Genomic DNA, 22,448 nt, shown 5'->3' with positions numbered 1-22,448 from the left:
CCATGAAGGTTAGAAAACTTCAACTTCTTCAAGTAGCACAGCTTCCCAGACACGTTGTATAGAAACAAACTCAGTCTTGAGAAGAAAATGACCCACAGTGGCATCCAAGGTTGGAACATGGTTGGAGAGGCAGCGTGGAGAAGAAAATAAGGCTGGAGAAGTGAACCGCTAACAAAAGTGAATTCAGCTTTCCAAGGCTGCTCAGATTGGATCAATCAAACAGTGATCGAGGAGTATTAAGAGGTAAAGATGTTAGATGGTTCGTGTCTGTATATACAATAGTTTAGCTGCATATGCAGGAAAGTAGGAGTCTTTGAGTGTGTGTGTGTGTGTGTGTGTGTGTGTGTGTGTGTGTGTGTGTGTGTGTGTGTGTGTGTGTGTCTGTGTCTGTGTGTGTCAGTCACAGGACTTTTAGTATGTGTTGGAATTGGCTTCTGCTTTCTCTGATTGACCTGGCTTAATTATCCATGTAATGACCCCCCCCCCCCCCCCCCCCCACACACACACACACACAGAGAACTGAGCCTTCTTGTTCCCACAGAAGACCAAAAAAACCCTCCTGGGGAAAAGGTTGTGGCAGGGAATGAATTTCACCCACTAATTAGATTTAACCCTGCATCATATTCACAGCATGGAAACGACCTGGTTCATAACAACGAAGCAGAGCATCACTTAAAAGATTAGAAGCAAACAGTCTGAAAAAGGTCTTCATGAGTTTGTAAGACTTTTGAAATATTTAAATGTTTTGCTGTTTGCTGTAAATGTCTTGACAAAGAAGCAAAAAATGTGCTCCTTTTATTCTAAATAAACCAAAAAAAAAACAAATAGCAATTAAAAGATGTGTCATGATTAACTCTGTGACTCCTGTCAGTAACACACAACTTGAACTTGTGAAAACATTTCATAATTTAAACGGGCAGATACACAAATTCTGAAGGAGCACATTCACCCGTAAAGCCTCTACACCGCTCACCTGACTCATGAGGGGCAACTATGAAAAACCCAACTAAGAAAATCAAACTAACTATACCATGATGAACGGATGACTGCTCCCCTTCATATTTCCAGTTTTATATCACGAGATTGATTACGTTGGTTTTAAGACTCTTAGTTGGGACAAAAAGCAATAAAAAAAGCAATAACCAGTCTTTTTACTTTTTTTATGATATTTCATAGAGTGAGTGTGCAACAAATGGTCAACTGTGCAGAGGTAGAAGAGATACAGCTTTGTATTGTACCTCTACAGAAGACAAACACACACACACACACACACACACACACACACACACACACACACACACACACACACACACACACACACACACACAGGCCTTAGAACGGTGAGGCAGGTCAGAGCAATTAAATGAGATCGATACAGTAGCAGCTCACTTAAACACCTGTGTGTGCATATGTGGGTACATTGCGACATCAGAGAAAGAGTGATAAAGTAGCCATAGATATAAATACTGTACAGTGTGTCTCATGTGTCTGTCTAGCGATTGGTCTGTTTATCTCTGCTGTGTTTGACAATGACTGAGTGGTGGCACTGTAACTAAAGTTAACCAGTGAAGTGTGTTAAAGGTCATTACAGAGAACAATGTCTCGATATTTAAAAATATTAAATCAGCATCTTAGAGAGACAAAAGTTGTAAATGCACAGACTAATCTTTGTTTACTTGCTGGAGCCGAGTGTTTCAGTGTCAGTATAGTACATTTTCCTTGGTAAAATCACCACCAGGAAGAGCAATCTACAGTACTGTGATTGTGTCACAGGGCACATTCTTAAATATAAAGCATTTTCAAAACGTTTTATTTTTTTTTTACCTTTGTAGAAAAGATTAGGTATAATACTCTATATATAAAAATCACTACTGTATATTCGCTGATCAGGACTGAGCCTCTGAAACTGTCAAGCCTTAGAACTTACAGACCTTCTTTTATCATACAGTAATACATACAAATTTAATATAGAAAAATATGTCAGACACCCATGTCCTCAGGATTGTTCGAATAACTGCCCTTGATGAATAAGTAATTGATCTATAGGAATCAATCAGGGCTACCTACCACTGTGAAGCACCACACACTGCGTATTATGTATAATAATATTGGAAACAGAGTATATTAAATTCAATCTAAGCAACAGAAAGAAAACCACAGAAAATCTTTTCCAAATTATAGCAATTGAGAAAACCAATAGGATCAATGGGACAGCGTGGGCCAGAAAGGAAGCGGGTCTCTGACGACTGCTCCGAGAAGGAGAGTGGTATTGACGGAGCGGCGCCATTGGAGGAGGCAAACAATCAATTAGGCTGATTGGTTGACAATGGGGAGGAGGAGGAGACCTGAGAACCAGGAAGAGAGGCACGCGCCGATGTGAGAAACTTTATTAAGGCCTAGGAGGCATCGACCGGCTGCAAACAAAGGGCCGACGGAACAAGTTGTAGTTTCCAAGCAGTCTAGTTTACATCATTGTCACTAAGTGTGATTTAGTCAGAGAACGTGAGCTCGTAGCACAAATGTCAGCTTTCCGCCTCTGGCACTTGGACGCCGTTCAGCGTCGATCCACGCTAATCACATTAGTCTGCTTGTGCACCAGGAGCAGACAATCCGCGGTGCGATGCAGCCCGTGTCCCATATTTAGCCTCCACCAACACCACGCACCTCGTTCCGTTCTCATCTGTGGCCCATTCAAACCAACGGGGGCCCGGACTATAGAGTCTATCGGGTCGACGAAGAAGAACGGAACGACAAACACGTGGGTTGTAGCGAAAACAATAGAACGTGACACAGGACATGGCGGCTTGTTTAGCATGTTACACTTACTTTTAGCTAGTCGTCCGTGTCCACCGTCCTTTTATCTCATTAAGAGGAAGCCTCCGTCATATGTAAAGTCTGGCTGTCTGCCTTTGCAATCATTTGTCTGTTGTTTGTCTTCTTTCCTCATTGACGCTAGCTTGACAGTCTTTTAAACGCCCGTTAGCTACCAATGCTAATATTAGCCAAAGTTTACTCCATCAGTTGTTTCGTTAAAATCCTTATTCCTTCATATTGTCGCCATTAAAAAAAGTAAAAAGGCTTTTCTTCGGAATTCGCACTTTTACGGAGCTGCCAAACTATCAACGTCCACCTGTCGTCATTAACGGGTGGGGGTGTAGTACCCCTTTTGACCACACAGGCCGGCTAATATGAGGTCGCCGTTGAAACACAGAGCGGCGCTATTTCTCCCATTTTTCACGGACGATCGTGGACGCTTTGGTGCCAGCAGACAGGCTAAAAGGATGTTTATAGAATTATAAAATACTCACGATATCACATGTATGTAAAGTTTATTCAACCAGAATTAATTGTATCGTTCACACAATAATCAATTCCACCATTGTTTGGGAGGTTGGGGTTATTGGTTTTAGGTTTTAAAGGAACATTGATTTAGTTCTATTGCATCTGTTCAGTATTTTAGTTCTTATTCTAATGTATACACACTGTACATATTTTAGGTTTTATCATTTTAATGCACATTAAACCTTCATATAGTTTCCTGTTTTCTTGTTCTGAAATGTATTATAGTATATCACCAATTCTCATTTTTATTACATAGGAGATTACTTGGAGCTCTGATGTGAGGCCTTGAGCGGAGCGCGTGTGTGCCTACATTATTGTTCATGTGTACTCCAGATGTCGTCCACAGCCCCCTCAGCTTTCAGCTAACCAAGAGTCTTTAAGGCTCAGATTGCCTTGTCTTGTATTGTAATTGATTGTATTGTGCGTGGAGACATTGACGAGCATGACAAAGACGTGACAAGACGAGAGGACAGATGGAATAAAGTTTCTGCACAATTTCCTTCACTTAGATGAGATGCTGAGGCCGGGGATGATGGAAAATCCACGTCAGGAGAAGAAGGGACGCAGAGAGGAGTCAATCACAGTTTCATTTTCCGAAAACAGGAAAAAACGTTTAGTTACGATTTTCAGTATTTGTGCAAACGCTTAATAAACAGCATTAAGCTAATTCGTGAGCATCAACAGTGATGAGCGCGTGTATCTTCCAAGTCCTCTAAAAGCCAGGACACAAAAAAGAGAAAATCCTTTGTACTGACAAAAGAGAGCACCCCCCCCCCCCCCCCCCCCCCCCCCCCCCCACCACCACCACCTCCACCCCAGCCTCCCGTAAAAATAAGTGTACAGAGTCATAAACAATCGCTGGCAAATAACAGCAATTTCACAGCTAATTCGTAGATTTCACGTGTGGATGCCTCCATCACCTCCCTCCATTTAATGCTGTGAATAGAGACAAATGCTGACATTACAACTGTGAGGTGACTCAGTGTGTGTGTATGAAAGAGAGAAAGGTGGGAGGAGGTCCTGGGTCGCATCATTTAAGCCCAGATTTAGTGGCAGACCCACTGTTGGCCTCAGAAGTGTGTGGTGACGCACGCTGGCGTTTCTACAGGTGTTAAAATGACTGCGGCGCAGAATTGATTGTTAATTGAAAATCAAATAAAACCTGAGAATGCAATAATGACTCCGTTTAAAATTAAGCTCATCAGGTAAATTGTACAATGATAATAATCATCCCACGTACAGTGTGATGCAGTTGTGAATCCTCAACCAGCTCCTTAGAAGAGACAGAGAAATGACTACAAGTCGAGGTTTTGAGATGATAAAAACGGCCTCATACGAACATGCAGCTCAAGCTGAAACAAACTAAATAATAAAATGGCCAGATTATGTATGAACTACTGTATGCTACTTACTGCTACAGCAGGAGATCTAAGTTAGAAATGTAAAGAAAGGGTGATGTGCAGTATGGACTAAGAGGGTCTGTTAGGCCTCTAACAGGAAGCTGGGCCAAATTATGGAGGACTCTCAAGGTAAGATGCAGAATCTCAGCCAGCAAAGGTACATGAGGAAGGAAGTTGTATGATTGGTGTGAGTGAATCCTGATGTTGTATTTAAAAACCCAGATGTGGACAGCTGGTGAGGACCCAGGGGGATATGTAGTGTAGTGCAAAAGTGCAAATGCATTGACATGTTGGCCTCTTTTAGGAGTTTGGTATGGTTGGTAATGATGTTGAGGGTCATGAGGATAGTTTGCAGGACATTTAGTGACTAACGGGGTTCAGAGAGGGTTTTGCTGCGAGGGTGTGAGCTGCTTCAAGTTCAAGAATCATGGCGAGCCATAAACGGTGCGAGTGGGCTGGTGGTTATTTAGCTCCCTGAATGCCATCCACAGACAGGTGAGTGCAGCACCGGGGAAAACAAACCGCTGTCTGTTGAGCTCCCACGGCTGAGTTGCGTCCAGACTTCTCTCTGCCAGTCGCGTCAGAGTATTTTGGTAGGACTGGGGGTGTGAGTTCACCTCTTCTTCAATTCCTCATCATTAAAAGTATAACATGTCACTAATGTGCTGCAAGCAATCCGTCCTCAGGCAGTTTAAAATGAAGGAAGCCTGAACAGGTGCTCCAGAGGGTGTAAAGGACTTGGTTACACCTTAAATTGCACCACCCACTTGTTTATGTATTTTAGAATCTGTACTAAGTAATGAACAATGAAAGTGAAATCAAATGTGGACATAGTGCATATTTATACTTGAAATGTTTAGCGGCGTTGGAGTGAAACATCAGGACTTTGGTCGTTCTGCTCTCCTTTAAAACGAGTCATTACAGTTTTTTCTCAGCTATTAAAAAAAAACAAACAAGCGAACGCTTCTTTAGCTTGCTCATGTGCATTTCCCTCTCCTTGCCTAAATTTCACCTCCGACAGTCGTGGCCTAGATACTTCTCCGTCCTCGTCAGACGCACCAGCAGGTCTCATCTGCTGCCAGCTGTGGAGGAGAGGACGTGCAGATCAGCGCAGATGAGAAGTGAAAAGGATGAAGGGAATCCAATCGATCCAAAACCGTCATCTTAATCTTGTTGACGTCCTCAGATGGTACAGACGGCAGCCCCGAAGCAACTTGGAGAACACGTCTAATGTTTGGGTTGTTTTTTTTTTTTTTAAAACCACATTCCTTGTCATTTTGCTCTGTTTTCTCAAACTAAACTATGAGAACAGTCAAAACACTCACGACGCATCGCTTTGATTCAGATTAATCGTCTTCATACGTTTGTCAGCTCACAGATTCAAAAGGCTCCAAAAAAGAGCATGGGCCCAACAGAAACACTCTGCTGCATCCCTGTGGTCGATGCATGAAATGCACTTTTTATAACTTTTGAGAAAAAATCACAAGGTTTTTATACGCAATTGTATACTTCTGGCTTTTATTTTGAAGCACATTTACAGTCGTTTGCTGTAGATAGCTACAGAAAGGTTGGCAAAAATCCACAATATTGATCTTAGTCTGTTAAAAACTGTATATAAAAGACCCCAAAACTGTACATTAATTAACTATTACATATATATATATATGTACTGTAATATATATATATATATATATATAGTATACATATATACTGTATCTAACTGGACAGAGGCTTATAGATACTGTTGCTTATGAGAAATATAGAACACTATACATCTGCCTACATCCTAAAGTTTAACATTCTGTTCAAAGGCTCTTGGGTCAGGTGGTTTTGAAAGTCCAGGATAGTTTGGAAGAGTGATCAGGACAGTAAGACCTTAACTCCACCACTAAACAGTTGTGAAAATTTCTACAGCGAGTGTCAATCATCAGACAAGACAGTTCAGTGCATGAGTGTGTGGGTTAAAGCCACAAAGACTCATCTGTAAAACCCTTAAAGCTTGCATACATACATACTCATACACATCAAATACTTAAAAAAAAGTACAGTAACAAAGCCTGACATCATCATGAACATATACTGTACACATACAAAAAACTCTTTTTACTGATCAGCTCTCCTCCTTCCACAGGTACAGGCTGCCTGGTCATCGTGCCTCAAGTGAAAAAAGGGGGTTATGGCAATAATTTACTCCAAAAACATCCAAATGGCAATAATTAGTCAGGACTGAGCAACCTCAGCTGGGCCACGTGTCTCACGTGCTTCAGTTTGGACAGATTGTCAGTTTGCGTTGTGGTTGAAAAAAAAAAAAGACGCGCAACATCTAAAGCCTCACATCAAATGTGCACAAAGAAAAACAGACTTCCAAACAGCTGATTCTTAATTCTGACAGAGGGAAAATGCATTGCCTAAACACAAAGCTAAGACCAGTGATTCTCTTAGCCTCATGGTTGATGCTCTGGGGACACATTTGCTGCCGCTGGTCATTTAGATACGCAGCAAAACCACTAATTAGCAAGACTGCGTTTTTTATATAAATAGATACAGTATATCTGACACGACAATATTAAACAAAACAAAAAGCGGTTCTAGCGGCTGGAGCTCAAATTTTGGTACAAGTGATTGTGCATTCGTCTAATATTCCAGAGTTGTATTTGCTCTAAATACGTTTTTGGACAGTAACTGGCTTTATGTTTACATTCGGCTTTTATCCATTCTCACACATTATTTTGTACCATCCGAACATCTAATATGAGTAATAGGTTTATCGTACGATGAGTGAAGACACTCAAGCACAGAAACTACCACAAGGCACCTACTGTAATTTAAAGCAGCTAAAAGTCTCGCTAGCAGGAACAAGGCTTTGGTTCTTTGGAAATATTGTCAGTACAAGTGATATTTTCTACTGTCTCATAACAGATAGCGAACAGAAAGATGGAGGACGAGAAGAGGACGATGAGTGCGATCAGACGGGCGGAGAGGCTGTCACAGCGGGAAAAACTTCCTCAACACTGAAGCAGAAAAAGACAGAAGTGAGAGACGGCGAGAAAGACAGACAAGGGTGCTGAAAAGTGCAATGACAGATTTTAAAGAGTAGTGTGAAGGCTCCTCTCAAGGTAGAGAATCTCATTAGACTCCTGTAACGCCATCAGAAAGCTTTTAAGAGTGCGAGAACGGAGCTATTACACACTATAAATCAGTCTGACCCGCACATAATGGAGCTCCTCTATGAATGGAGGAAGAACGTCTAGTATCCTAATTTCGCTTTTGTGCATGTATAGCTCTGAAACTAATAGGAGACCGACAACAAGCCCAGTATTAAAAGCACAGGCATGGATCTCTCGTCGGGTGACAGACAGAGGCATAAAGACCAGAGTTGAAGGTTTAGCCACTACATTTTGCCACCAGGCTTCCTGTAATTGCACCTTCAACAAACAGCGGTAAGGTGTGTACAGATGTTACAGATCCGCCAGAAACCAACCAGCCTGTTGCGTGTGGTGCAGGAACTGAGCAAAGAGCCATTTGACCTGGACATGCTGACAATAGAGTGGGAACAGTAGTGTATGTGTGTGTGAAGCATGGTTTCATTACAGCATGTGGGTCTTGCATTTGCTCCTTCAGTAATAAACTGCTATTAGATGAAATATTAGTTACTGCATGTGCATTTTTAAGGCAACACTCTGGGCACTTGAGAGAATCCTTTCATTGCATTCAGACGTTTCGTTTATCCAGTTCAAGCTGCTGTGCGGTACACGGGTGCAAGTGAGTGAGGTGAGCTTGACTAAAAATGAACTAGAACAAATCAAACCTGTCTGAGGTCAACAACTCTCAGATCCACAGGAAGTTTAGGACATTTTCAGATTCACGTTTTCATCAGTTGTTGCCCAGATGAGGTCTGATTTGTCTATCTTTGTCTTTGGTGCTTGATCTAATAATGTGACATTAAGGCAGCAGACGCGCCACACAGCGGCCACTACACCTGCATCGTATCAACACTGAACAATACCTTTGTTAAAGGAAGTCTCTCATCACTATAAAACAAGAAATGTGCATAAAGTGCTTAAAAGACAGATAAATACAACACACTAGCAACCGCTAGCTATCAGCACACATCTATTCCAAACTCTACCTACAGTACATGTAGCTTTAAAAAGCTCAAGTGTTGGAAGAGGAGCTTCTCTTGGTCCGTTTTTTCTTTAAGACACACTATGGAATAAATATTTTTTTATAAACAGAAAAAACTCCTCCCCTCGCTTTTCCAACACTAAAGCTTTGCTGTTCTACTACACTCCTCCTTACAGTGTTGTGGGATCTGAGTCCTACGGAGTGTTTCGGGACAACAGGTTTGCACACAGGCAACACCAGTTAGTCCTAAAAGAGACGAAGCAGGAAAGACAGAGAGATGGAAGGAATTTAAAAAAACAAAAACAAAAGGAAATGTAAGGTCAGATAAAGCGCCAGCTGTCTTAAAGCAATGTAAATGTCTTCATCTTCATCATCGTCATCAATAGCAGCTGCAGGTTACAACACACCAGGTGATCCTTTTTAAAATTCTAATCCTCAAAGTACATTTCAGCTGCCTGACATAAAGGGCCAGTGCGCACATTTCCAGTGTGAGCCAGTCTGTTTGTGTGTTGTGACAAAGGTGCGCTGAGCCCGGCCAGCAAGGCCCTGTGAACACCGTCCCTCTCAGAACCGTGCCATAGATCTTTGTGCTTGTCCTGCACTTGGCTGCTGTCCTGGGAATAGTTGTGAAGGTCACTTTCCTTACGAATGGATTACACATAGCTGCGATCAGCAACACTGTCTTATCTGACTCTCGCTTACTGTGCCTAATTGTCTGGAAAACACTTTTGTTTCGTTTAACTGCAAATGCCAAATGAGGAGTCCGTTTAAAGTAATCAGACTGCCGTCTCGGGCCCTGCTCCACTGTAGGCGTGTCCTCGCCTCGGGTAGCGCGAGCCGTCTGTGAAGCGGAGCAGGGGCGTGAAGGTACAGTAGTCCTGCGTTCTTTGCCAGCGCGTGAACATGACTTTCGTGTTTAAGGGTTCAGACCTGCGAGGGTTCTGAGCATTCCCCTGGTTTCCAGAGCCGCGCCGGTAGTTGCCGGTCTTGGACGAGGCGTGGAGAGAAGCCAGAGGGGTGAACTCCGAGAGCTGGCCCTTGTAGAGTTTATCAGCGCTCTGTCATGTAAAGAGGTGGAACAGAAATACCGGTGGGCGAGATATTAAAGAAAGACAGGGGGGGGGTGGGTGGGGGGGTAAAACAAGAGAAAAGAAGCATGTTACTCACAGGGTATTAAAAAAAAGAGAACAGGTGGAGGAGATCACAGCTGGAATTTATCTGATTCATATGAAATGTCAAAGCAACAATAGTGCTGTAGTAGTGTTATTTCTTCTGTTACTCTTTTCTTGGAATTTCATGTTTTTCATTTTGTCTAATTGTCCAGTTGTGATGATAACATTCCATCCACTCTGAAATATCTGTTACATATTACCACAGCAACATAGCATTTTGTTTATGGAACCAAAACATGCAAATAAATAATAAAAAACTGACAAACGTGCATCAGTTGTAGCAAATCTAGGTATTTTGATATGTGCCACTGGGGGGAACCAGAGACCCACGAATTAAATCATCCCCAGAAAAAGGGGACACCTGTGAACCTCCCCATGAAAACCACAAACACACACACACACGCACCACATGTTAGTACAGTAAATCAAAAACACCTTCCACTGTAAAGTAAACCCCATCATCACTGCAGACTGTTAATGTCACCCACAGCTACCCACTGCACCCACACACAGGCAGGGTGTGTGCTTTACCGTGCTGAAGCCCTCTAGGCCTCTGTGACAGCTACTCCATCTAGTAAGAAGTCAGAACCCAGCGGCATCTCACACACTTTATGTCTTACTCGCTGTGAACACACGCAAATACACACTTTCATAGGCAAACACATTAAGCCACACGCAAAAACTTACATGCACATTCTAACTTTGGTGGATTGCAAGATATAACTATGTTACAAGTTACAAAAAGAAATCAAGAGAAAACGAACTGCATTTATAGTCATGCAAACAGACATGAAAGTTAGCTGCATGCAAACTTAAAAGGGAAAGAGAACCAGCACAGAAAAAGGAAAAGAACAGAGAGAGACAAGAGGAAAGGCAGAGGGTCACCTCTAGGAGGGCTGGGTTAGAAACTGATTCTGCTGGAAGTCTGAGACAGCATAAAGATGGTGGAGGGCTCAGACGCAAGGCAACGACGCTTAGTCTGCCATGGAGGAGGGACCAGGAGGTCAGAGGGAGGAGTAAACACAGAGAAGCAAAAGTTAAAGGCGGCTCTTCCTGAATTTTATACGCGAGAAGAACAGAAAGCAAAAGCTCTTAATAGGCTGGAAGAGAGGCTGCAGAAAGAAGTTAATCAGGTCATACATGTAGAGACTATGAAAAGTCAAACATCACTGCAGAAACAGAAACCACACAGAATTGCAAATTGGTAGTGGTGTTGATGTCATTGCAGAAACTAAGTGATACACCTGAGTGTGATAATAAAAGGATGGTAGAACTACTGTCCCTGAACCCACTGTATCATGAGATGCATGTATGTTTTTTATATATACAATATTTAATGTGCACATTGAGAGCACTGCACACAGACAGAGAGGGGTTTATTGACTTACATCCAAAACAGCAGGGACGTAGCCAGAGCCAGAATACATCTGCTGACCCACATCACCAGTCACATTATCACACCTCATAAAAACTATATTGGGCATTTATATAAATTGAAACCACTATTTATAGTACAGTAGCAAAAAGGTTCTGTTGACAGTCACTAGTATTTGAGAATAAATCTAATGGCAAGATTCATAAAACAATAGGCAGGAGGAGCCGTTTCTCACTTAGAGAAAGAGGCCTTCTATATCTCTGACAGTAAGACACACAAATTCCAATGTGTGCTTCGGGGAAATCCTGTTTGTTACAGGCTGTTTAAGAAATGTGTGGTAGTGAAACTAAACATTCAGTCGTCTTTGATTGCAATAATATTTTCAAATGCACACAGTAAAGTCCAAGAACATATGAACCCACCTGTATGCGTTCAGTAGTCGTAGGCCACAGTGCCCTCCAGATGACCTTCTTAACCACATCAGGCAGCAGACTGGCTGTTATTAGAAGGATTATACTGAGCCAGGCTGGACCACTGGACAACATCTGCATGAACACATAGTACATCCTCTGGTAGTTGAGGAAGGGCCTGCAGGAGGTGAGAGGAGGATGTAGCACAAAACAGTCCGATTCCAAGCAGTTCATACTGTAAATGATGCCATCTATTTGACAATACTTGTCATATAAGTTTCCCAACGTACCAAATGATTCCACCCCACAGTAGGGAGAAGACCACAAAGAAGATCAGTGAGCCCCAGATGACAAAATGGTTGATCCATGTCCAGTAGTGAGTGTCTAGAGCCAACTACAAGACAGACACAAGACCAGTCAGATATGGAAGCTCCACAGCTCGTTAGAGTACGGATCTTATTAAGGTTGATGGTGTTGTTACCTTGAGTGTAACAGTGAACACAAGAACAGTGAAGACCAGCGTCCCAAATGTCCAGTTTCCAAACATCTGCAGAGGCAAAACATGCAACAGTCATTAGAGACACATTATAAATCTAAAGCGTTATTTTCTGTACCTTTACTGTTACACTATTGAGCTGCTGACTACAGCAACCTTTGCCTGTGATCAGGTACAAATGACAACTTAATGCCTTTACCCCAGTCTAACAAGCTCTTCATCAACATGGCAAGCAATAAAGTTTGGTGCACACACTCGGTAAGGAATCAATCAATCAAACAGATGGCAGAGGACGTACTGTCAGGTGACTGATGAGGTGTTGAGATGCTTGGAAGACTACCACAGTCAACAATGTTGTCAAACTCGACTTCAAGAGGTTTATGTAATCAACAAATTCTGTACTACAGGATCTACAGCTGTCAGATTACTGGTCAGCCTCAGTATGTGGGGCTTGTAATGCTGATATGAAGGTGACCAATGAAAGAGATGCCATTGTTGGGCTCTAACTATCACAGTATCCTTTATTCTGCTTCAAATTTAGATGCTTCATGAAAAAAAGAAACATCTGTACAAACTACCTATTTACATCTGGTGGAACCTCCCCTTGGTTATAGCACAGTCCTTAAACTATAGAGAGTACCTCCTCTGCTAATTAGGACACAAGGACACTAAGATGTTTGACCCCTACTGTAACACACAGTGGATGTACAGTATCTACAGCAAGCACTAAGGGCTGGGCATGAGATGAACAATGAGGTGATAATGGGCAGTCTGCTATCAGGCGTGTGATGGGACGACACAGGAAACTGTAGAGTGGAACATGACAGAGAGACAGCGGCAGGCTTACCATCTGTGTGTTGGTTGTCATTAGCTGGGAGGAGGAAAGAGAAGCAAAAAGAAAAAGCAACACAAAGGTAAGAGGAGAGGAGGAAGAAGAAGAGGAAGGCCAGAAGAAAAGACAAAATCATAACAAATAAAATAAACAACAGCTGTGTGAAGAAGGAAAAAGCTGATGAAGGAAAAAAACTGATATAAAAGTTAAATCAAGCAACATAAAGCAGCTGAAAGCATTTCTGGGAGATTAAGGCTGCTCAAAATAAAAAGTAGGAGTAAACTCGAAAAACAGGAAGGCGATGGAAAACCTGCCATGCTGTCATGTCTGGATGCAACTGAAAGAACGTCAGCAGAACTGTCAGCATTGATGTAGACTGAACCTTTACTGTCGTCCAGTAGCAATAGCTTTTACATTGATTGTGTGATAACAACAGCATTTTGATATCTTTTGGTCTTGAATCTCACACTAGAACTGCACAGGAAGAATGTTTTTACTGTTACCAGGTTGAGACAGAACAATCATGACATGCAAAATGATTACAGGTAATCGTAAATGTCCACAATGTGCTATGAACACAGTTGTACTGCCAAAAAAAAGAGAGAGACGCATTGGTGTTACCTGTCCATTGCTAGTGAAAGTGGTGTTGTCAAACAGGAAGTAAGCGCCGAAGAACATCACAATGGCATCATAAACACCCAGTACGGTCCAATAGATAAAGGTTGACCACTGCAGCAGCGAGTTCTTGGCAATATCCCTGTGATAAACGCCATAGTAAACATCAAGACTCATATCGGTTATTTCACATTATTGATCCACGCTGCACTGCATTAGCTGCCTTTTAGGCCCGACTTTAACCAGCAATCGATGTAACGCGATATTTTTACTCAATTTAGTAGAACGCATAAGCAATAATTCATGAGTACTGTACATTGCTGACAGACGTGCGTGATAAGCACCAAAGGATCCAAGACATGCTCAGACATCAGAGTCCTTAACAGCAATGCAATTAAAAGGAGGGGGAAAAATGAGTCAGCTAATCATGGAAGGTCTCAGGTTTTCACTTAGAAAATGGTTGAAGTCCAAAACAAGCTGAACCCGAGCACTAATGGGGAAGGTTTCTGTCCTTTAAGAGCTGACTTAAATCTTTTAAACAATTATCCAGTGATGCACACACTTGACTGCAGCGAACAGGCGGTTCGTTGTGTGGGAGTACATTAGATTACTGAAATATCCAGAGAATTTCCCTCTTTGCAAACGTGCGTCATGGGAATGGAAAAAGAAGAAGAACACTTTCTCTCTCTGGGCCACAATGAAGCAGGAGAAGAAAGAAACATCCAGAAAGTGCCAGTGTTGTACACTAACCTGTACAGAGTAGGATCCTTCTTCAGGATGTCCATGTTAATGTGCTGCTCTATGAGGCTGTAGAGGAGAATGGGCAGCGACGTGAAGCTGATGTTGTACAGAGTCAGGTAGGCTGTGTCATACAGCGGCTGAGGAGACGCACACACACAAGGCATTTTTACTTTCCCAATGATTATTATTGTTATTTTATACATATACGTAGGTATGTACAGTATGTACAGTAAAGTATGGGAGTGTTTACCTGCTGCGAGAACCCACAGAAGAACTGATAGAGGAACTGGGGGAAGATGAAACACACATTCTGGAAAAGTAAACAGAATAAATGAGCAGTCGTCTTTAAAACAGTTCGAAACACCACAACTCCACACAAACTACAGTGACCAAAATTGATTTACAGGATCACCTTGTAGAAAAAGTACTGCACGAGTTCGGAGATGCGTATATAGTAGTAGTGTCCATGAACGAGCAGCATCTTCTTGAGGTGTTTGAACTTGGGTATGGCGTAGTCGCTGTTCCTCACTGCCTGGCGACCCTCTTTACCCATAATGCCTAGGGAGCAGACAGAGGTTTGCCATAGGTCAATAAAGACAGATTTGGGGCCTGAACTCTCTCTACCACTATACTCGTCAACAGTATCAACAGTGCTCTGATACGGTGAAGCAGTCAGTCAGAGGCTGCAAAGCACTAACCAATGCCAACGTGGGCCTCCAGGATCATGCTGACGTCATTGGCTCCATCTCCGATTGCCAACGTGATCGGGTGCTCCTTGGACGCTTTGATCAACTTTACGATCTAGAAACACAAGTAAGGGGCGAAACGTCACACCTACAGTGCAAACCATCACAGCAGCCTGATGAGAGCAAAGCGTTACTACAGCCTGGGACCCGAGGGGGACACCTGCCCTGTACCTGTGCTTTCTGGAGGGGAGCCATGCGACAGCACAGCACAGCGCTGCAGTTGCGGCAGATTTCTAGGAAGATCTCTTTGTAGTTCCCTGAGTTAGAGTCCTCCTGGTCGGGCCTCATTACCGCGGAGAGGGTGGCTCCATCAATAATCAGACCAAAGTCAGTACAGTCACCTGATAAACTGAGAAACACCAGAGCAGATAAACAAGGTGTTTAAAATGCCTTTAAGGTGCTCTGAGATTCCTAGAGGTCTGAATGGTTCAACACACCTGGAGAAGTTGTCCCTTGTCATTGTGCCGTGCTGCCTCAGGACAGTCCTGCTCAGGTCAAACAGAACATCGTGCAGGCTCTGCTCCTCTGTGCGCTTGGTGGTCAGCTCCAGGATCTGCGTGTTGCGGTGAAACAGCTTGCTAGCGTAGCAGGTTGCTGCCGCCGTCTCCATCTTATCTCCAGTCAGCACCCACACTTTTATACCGGCCTTGTGGAGGGACTCGATGGTGTCTGCTGCTTTTTCCTGAAGTCTGTTGTAAAGGAAAATCAGGAAATAGACAAATAAGAATCTGTTTTACATATAGACATATGTATATACTCATACACATGTTTGTTGTAAGATTGTCATTTGACCTTTTATTCAGGAAAAAAATATATTCACACAGTTTAACAGTACTTGAATTGTTCTGTCTGACTCGGTTTGTACAGGATGAGTTGACTTGCAAAGCCCTCTGGGTAAACAATCCCTCTAAAGCCTTTACTATAATTGTCTTAGTACCAAGCAAAGGGAGGGCTGAACCAAGCTATGGGCTCGGGTAGAACTGGAGCAGCACACAAATAACTATGGTCCCTGTTTCAAGTGGCGAAATTTAGATCAAATGAGTACAAGCATAACAAAAATGTGACTAAAAAAGAGCCTGTAGCAAATACTTATTTTCTACACGAGTGACAATAAAGCAGAGCCTCCACCTGTCCTCCACAGCGGTGGCTCCCAGCAGTATCAGATCTTTCTCTATTTGATCGTAGGCCTCTGCCAGTCGTTTGTCTCGGTCCTGTAGGGCCAACTTAGCCCCGCTCAGCTGGTGACACACCTCCTGGTACTGTTCAGGGCTCAGTGGTCTATAGGCAACACAAAGAGTCCTCAGACCCTCCTGGAAGAGATGCGAGAGCCACACACAGTTAGTCGCACACCACGGAGGAACGATCTACTGTACAGCACCACATCTGGTGAAGACAGGAAAACTCGATGGAAAGCTTGACTTCGTTTTTTTATTTTGGTGTGTGGGCTGCAAGTGCCATGATTTATTTGCAGCTGCAGCTATAGTAAGGGCGGTTACAGTGAGACGGTTTCCAGCACAGGTGCAAAGTGTGAACGTACAGTAGAAACTAAAAACTGGTCTAATAGTGTCACTGTAACTGTACTTTACAGTGTGATTTTTCATTTTGCTGCATTAACTGCTTTATTCATATCAGTTCCTACAGTAGAAGACACGTCATGTGCCAGGTGTGTGAAGAAAACAACAGTCAATAATCACAGTAAGATTATGGACCAGTTTGATTTTCCTGTATGAGCAGACCACACTGCACTGAAATGCTAGCTCGTGGAAGTGGGTCATGCTCCACTGATCGACTTCCTGTGGTAACCATGGAAATCGCTGTGGTCATGTGCTAAAACTGCCAAAAAAAACAAACACAGAAGTCACACAAGCTGTGATGCAATATCAGAGCTTTGTGGAACTATGAGAACAACCGCGTGCACTCTCACCACTGCATTGTGCTCCACTCGTGCTCGGACCTGCTCCACCTTGCCTGAGATAACCCTGGGAAAGATGGCCGAGTCTGCACCTTTACAGAACAGGTAGCGCTCCCCTGGACACATGAACACGCACCAAGGCCAAAAACAAAAAGGGGGAAAGTATGAGAGAGTAAATGGCACCACAAGCTGTGAACCATGAACATGAATATTAACAGTGTGATGTATGGTACCTCTGCTGTCCCTGACAATAACGCTCATCCTCCGTCTGACTGAATCAAATGTCAAGACCTCAAGGAGCTCAAACCTGATTAAAAACACACATGTTCATCAGTTAACCATCATCGCATCAGTCATCTAAATTTACACTCTGACTGGAAGGCTTCAGTTTTATCTGTTACTAGGCTACACAAGCTTGTAGCAGCGATGACATAACATCTTGCACATACAGTAGAGTTCTGATCAACACCAGTCTGTTATGAAATATGTCACAAACCAAACTGTGGAAGTGTGCTCCAAAACAGTAAATAACAGAAGGCAACTTCTAAAATAAATCAAACACTATTTATCACAGAAGAGATAAACTGTATTGTTTCAAAGGGACACGCTCACCTCTCAACCTCATCCTCTCGATTCAAGATCTCCATGTGACTGTCCTTTAGTCTCAGGTAGGTGAAACCGAGTCTAGGGCACAGAGAGTAAACCAATGCAGCAATGAAAACAGATAAGGCTTTTATTTACACTGCACCCACCCATCGGATTGTGTGTGTGTGTGTGTGTGTGTGTGTGTGTGTGTGTGTGTGTGTGTGTGTGTGTGTGTGTGTGTGTGTGTGTGTGTGTGTGCTCTACCCCTTCATGCCTTCCACCAGCGCCACCTCATCTGGAGATGAGGAGATGTAGAACGAAGTGGACTTTCCCTGGTGGATGCCTTGCTTTATTCCGTCCACCGTCTCCTCCTCCTTCACCTGCACGGTGTGGCACAAACACAAGGCCCGGAAAAACAGCTCCTCGCGTTCCTGCAGACAGTCAGACAGACATTGTGAAGTGAGCACACAACCACTGCATTTTAGTGAGGAGCCCATGATGCCATGAACACGTATAAACACACACTGTACATTATATACTCACCCTGGCATCAGGACCTGGCGATGAGTCGATCATGTCCATACCGCCAGCACCGGTCATCACCTGACAACAGCATAGATCTAGTCACTATATTCCTAAGCTTAGCATTACAAATGAACATCTGCAGTAGCAGTAGCATGTGCTTCATGAAGAAAACTTAATTCAAACTTAAACTGAAAATTTGAAACTGAAAAGAATAAAACCACAATGAGACACAAATGCCAAAGACCTCTGTCTGTTTACCTGTCCATTACAAATAATATTTGGCACGTAGACGTGTCCGTCCACACAGCACTCTATGAACTCCATGTTGTTCTCTGTTAGAGTCCCTGTCTTGTCTGTAAACACATATTCCACCTGGAGAGAAGGAGAAGAAGTTTAAGTGTCACACATTAGAGCTGCATTCAGGCTATTTGAGCCAGCTGTTTTACATAAATGGGAGGGTTAGGGTTACTTTATAGTAGTTTCATCATCACCCAAAAAATTGTGATTGTAAAAATTGTGTAAGAAGAATTAATTTCTGAGTTGGATTGTGGTGTTCCTAATAAAGTGGCCAGTGAGTGCAGAAATAATAAAAATGTAAATAAAATACAGCATCCTAGAAGGTCATATGTAATCTGCTGTAAATCACGATCCCTATCCAAGACATTAATAATTTTTCATATAGCGTACTGTGCTGCTATTGTAATACAGTTTTACACAGTGACAGAAGCAGTGGAGGGAAACACCTGTCCCAGCTCCTCATTGAGGTCGGACGTGTTGACCACGGCTCTCTCGCCGAGCTCCTCGTCCAGCATCTCATCATCCCACACGATGAAGTAGGAGCCCAGAAACTTCTGCATCTCCACGGTGACGTACATGGAAACGGGAATGATGTAATTGAAAAGAACCATGAAGGCCAAGAAGTCTGTAAAAGCCCGAATCACCTGAGGAGGAAGGCGAACAGTGAAAGAAGGCAAACTCAGATGAAGGCCTTCACTTTGAATAAACGCGGTTAACTCACAATGTGCCGCTGCCTCTCCGACTCTGTCCTCTGGTTGTACCAGGGCTCATCTCTGTTGGGGTCAGCCTGCCACATGTATTTGAGTGCTGTGTTGATTATGGCCTTGCTGATGAGAATGCACAGGTAGACCACAAGGTAGGCGTTCATGGACCTGCACAGAAAGACAGAAAGTTGGAGTATGAAGCTTGATTCGGAAACATTTTGCATTAGAAGCTAAACCCTCCATTTATTTGTATGATACTCCAACACACACAAGATTTAAACTTCATTTGCACTAGAACATGAAATACTCCTAAGGAAGAAGCAATAGAAAGGCTGCCATGACAATAAAAAATATCTAGCTCCACAATACAAAAGCCCAATCATTCCAAAAGACACTGCAGACCATTCCTCCAGGCAGTGATAGTAGCACACTGTACTGTACTTGTCAGAATAGATACTTTTTATAAATGGAACAGCTGAGATGCAGAAAATGCTCAGAGCCAAATTTATGCTGGCAAAAGAAAGGACGCATACATATTCCGATTAGCTGATCGGGCACACGCCGTAACCAGGCGCTAATGTAATCCACCTACAGTACAGCCAGTTACATCTACAGGCCATCTGGATCCATGGTACATGTTAACGCCAGACTTGCATAATGTGTCAGCGAGGTACAAATATAGAGATACTGTAGAAGTATGGGTAAAAAAATGAGCTAAATGATTTTCTACCTCAGACTAACTGAGATAGGTGCATGTAAATGCGCAGGCAGCGCCAACAGGTTCTCCTTCACTGTTTATGATAATAAAAGAGAAATTTACTTTTCTACTGCAGATCGTTTCTGGCACTTGGACTGGTAGTTGAGTGCCATCTTGGTTTCCATGCCAGTGTAGATGGCCACCGCTACAAGGAAACATGCATGTGTTTATTTTAAAATGCAAACAGTACATTGCTATTGTGCTTTCTTGAATCTGCAAAGATTTCGTGTGATTTTACCGTAGATATACTCTGTGTTCTTGAGCGTGGCTCCTCGGAGCAGGAGGTTCTCTGATCCCAACGGCCTGCAAACAGACAACCACTTATTCAGACATCAGACTTGACCCATAATTGGTGGCAACATGAAGATAAATCAACAGCAACATTGTTGACAAAGAGAACAATAAAATCTTTTTATGTTAATTATGTTACAATTTTGATGCATAACAGAAAGAAATATGACAAGGCTTTTCATCAAAGAGTTCACGTCCAAGTTGGCCAAAGAATTTTTCAAAGGCTTTCCCTTTCAGAGCACAGAATTCAGTTCTGTTAGAAAAAGGGGGGAAGCAACCTACAGTATGGTATGTAAGGTTTCACGTTACCTGGCCACTGGATCACTGTCCATGTAGATGTTGATACGGCCCACAAACCTGAGAAGGAAAGACGCAGTAAGCAAGTGATGACATGTTGATATGTGGCAAGATAGGGGTGTGTGTGTATGTGTATGTGTGTGTGTGTGTGTGTGTGTGTGTGTGTGTGTGTGTGTGTGTGTGTGTGTGTGTGTGTGTGTGTGTGTGTGTGTGTGTGTGTGTGTGTGTGTGTGTACGAACTTGTATAGGTCTGGCTGTGGTTGTTCACATTCAATAGTGGCGTGGATTGAGTCCACCTCCTTCTCTGTCCTGTAGGCTTTTGTGTCCTGAACTGCATAGTATGTCTAGAGGGGGGTGAGAAGTGAACATGTGAAGGACATTGAAAAAGAATGAGAAAGAAAATGACTGAGGTTATTTATTTTAAAAGGAACATTTACATTTTTTAAATGCACACTGGTTCTGGACATTGTGGTACAGTACATTATACAAATCTAGGGTGCATTTTTACACAGATACACTTCCTCCATTTTCCACATTTTGCTACAGTATTTCCCAGAACAATCCATTAAGTTGTTGGCTTTTATTTTTACCATTTCTAATCTAATGTATTTAATTTTCCACACCTTATGGCTGCTCTCTCCGTCCAGACTGGCTGTAGTAACGTAACAGGTTCCATCATCTCGAGACGAGGAGAGGAGGATGAGGTCACAGGGAAATGTCTCGTCTTCTTTCACAAAGACAACATCTCCAACCTGAGACAGAAAAAAGGTACAGGACGCATCCTGAGTTCATTATTAACATGCACCGGGTTTGAATAATACTTTAACCCTTGCCACAAAACCTTTTAACCTTGAATCCATTTTCAATTATTTTAAATAATATATCCAAACTGCATCACAGTGCACTGTAGTTTGTGAAAGGCCGTGAGCTGCAGCAGGCAATAACTTAATGAGAATTCCAATATTTTATCCATTACAACATAAGAGTGCATCAGGGTTCAAATTAAATCCACCAGCTGTTCCAGTAGCATCAAGGTGGAAAACAAACCCCACCTTTAGTCTTTGAGGATAGCATGGCTCTTATCCCATTAGCAGCACTTACAGGCTAAGAAGCTAAACCTCTGCTTCACCACCTGCAACCTCTCAGGTGCACCCTATAGTCACAAACATACAGTACGTTCCCTGTAACAGATCCTCACTGCCTGTTGTTTTAGCTCAAATTTCACTCTCTGACAATATTACATAAACACTAATGTAGGAGATTTTAAAAGCCAACACACATGCACACACGCCGCTTAATAGCAGGAAAATCCCCCAATAAAACAAATGCACTAAAGCTCTGTTTATATGGGTAAGATTTATCTGGACACACACGTACACGCTCTCACGTACCCTGAGCTTACGACTTTGTTTGCGTATCACTTTCCCATGCTGCACCACGTGGACAGGACACTTGTTTACGGCATTGTCCGCTTTGTGCCTCAACCAGTCCTCGTAACCCTGAGAGAGAGAGAGAAAGAGAGAGAGAGAGAGAGAGAGAGAGAGGAGGAAGAGAGTGGGGTGTTAAAGTGATTCACTTTTAATGTCAATAATATGCACTTCACGACAGTCATTGAGACAGGACACAGGAGACTTCGACACAAGCATGTGGGAACAATGGCACTGCTCAGTGCAGCTGTTCAGCACATTGTCTGAGCACTCTGCCTGGGATGACGCCTGGTTCACCTCTCTGATGGCCTGGGACAATTTGGCCCCCGCTGAGCATAGAGCCACTTTGCCCCCAGCTCTGAAGGTGGACTCTGGCTGTGGTGACTACATTGACGCGTC

General features: G+C 42.9%; 1 protein-coding gene and 2 long non-coding RNA genes across 16 annotated transcripts in view; 1 reads left to right on the top strand and 2 right to left on the bottom strand.

The window, feature by feature from the left end:
- LOC129603153 (uncharacterized) overlaps positions 1-3,177 on the bottom strand; it is a 35,105-nt gene extending 31,928 nt beyond the window's left edge. The window contains exons 1-2 of one of the 2 annotated variants that reach the window (XR_008692824.1): positions 2,827-3,177; positions 2,372-2,721 (exon numbers count right to left, since the gene is read on the bottom strand). This is a non-coding gene — a long non-coding RNA (uncharacterized LOC129603153). Of the gene's footprint in view, positions 1-2,371; positions 2,722-2,826 lie in introns of those variants that run through there. The other variant, XR_008692825.1, reaches the window with a different exon arrangement.
- Positions 2,622-5,703, top strand: LOC129603156 (uncharacterized). Its single transcript, XR_008692828.1, has 2 exons — positions 2,622-2,758; positions 3,852-5,703. It is a non-coding gene; the product is annotated as an uncharacterized LOC129603156 (long non-coding RNA).
- A 1,329-nt stretch (positions 5,704-7,032) lies between these two features.
- The window catches only part of atp11a (ATPase phospholipid transporting 11A), a 30,815-nt gene continuing 15,399 nt past the window's right edge, over positions 7,033-22,448 (bottom strand). For 2 of the 13 annotated variants that reach the window (XM_029131050.3, XM_029131073.3), the window contains exons 5-31: positions 22,014-22,121; positions 21,246-21,374; positions 20,863-20,966; positions 20,635-20,682; positions 20,273-20,337; positions 20,098-20,179; positions 19,295-19,445; positions 19,020-19,217; positions 18,535-18,648; positions 18,295-18,354; positions 18,016-18,182; positions 17,779-17,850; positions 17,400-17,473; positions 17,179-17,282; positions 16,383-16,564; positions 15,692-15,943; positions 15,426-15,603; positions 15,207-15,309; positions 14,921-15,066; positions 14,759-14,818; positions 14,518-14,645; positions 13,774-13,909; positions 13,168-13,191; positions 12,306-12,371; positions 12,115-12,218; positions 11,837-12,002; positions 7,033-9,925 (exon numbers count right to left, since the gene is read on the bottom strand). In XM_029131050.3, coding sequence (XP_028986883.1) covers positions 9,644-9,925; positions 11,837-12,002; positions 12,115-12,218; positions 12,306-12,371; positions 13,168-13,191; positions 13,774-13,909; positions 14,518-14,645; positions 14,759-14,818; positions 14,921-15,066; positions 15,207-15,309; positions 15,426-15,603; positions 15,692-15,943; positions 16,383-16,564; positions 17,179-17,282; positions 17,400-17,473; positions 17,779-17,850; positions 18,016-18,182; positions 18,295-18,354; positions 18,535-18,648; positions 19,020-19,217; positions 19,295-19,445; positions 20,098-20,179; positions 20,273-20,337; positions 20,635-20,682; positions 20,863-20,966; positions 21,246-21,374; positions 22,014-22,121 — 3,303 coding nt within the window. In that variant the 3' untranslated portion in view covers positions 7,033-9,643. Of the gene's footprint in view, positions 9,926-10,570; positions 10,663-10,924; positions 11,019-11,427; positions 11,467-11,836; positions 12,003-12,114; positions 12,219-12,305; positions 12,372-13,167; positions 13,192-13,773; positions 13,910-14,517; positions 14,646-14,758; positions 14,819-14,920; positions 15,067-15,206; positions 15,310-15,425; positions 15,604-15,691; positions 15,944-16,382; positions 16,565-17,178; positions 17,283-17,399; positions 17,474-17,778; positions 17,851-18,015; positions 18,183-18,294; positions 18,355-18,534; positions 18,649-19,019; positions 19,218-19,294; positions 19,446-20,097; positions 20,180-20,272; positions 20,338-20,634; positions 20,683-20,862; positions 20,967-21,245; positions 21,375-22,013; positions 22,122-22,448 lie in introns of all 13 variants that reach the window. The other 11 variants (XM_055503155.1, XR_008692820.1, XR_008692821.1 and 8 more) reach the window with 11 other exon arrangements.

This window comes from Betta splendens, chromosome 2, assembly GCF_900634795.4.
Source record: "Betta splendens chromosome 2, fBetSpl5.4, whole genome shotgun sequence".
Lineage (NCBI taxonomy): Eukaryota > Metazoa > Chordata > Actinopteri > Anabantiformes > Osphronemidae > Betta > Betta splendens.
Note: the sequence above shows the minus strand (reverse complement) of the source record. Positions and strands in the feature narration are given on the sequence as shown.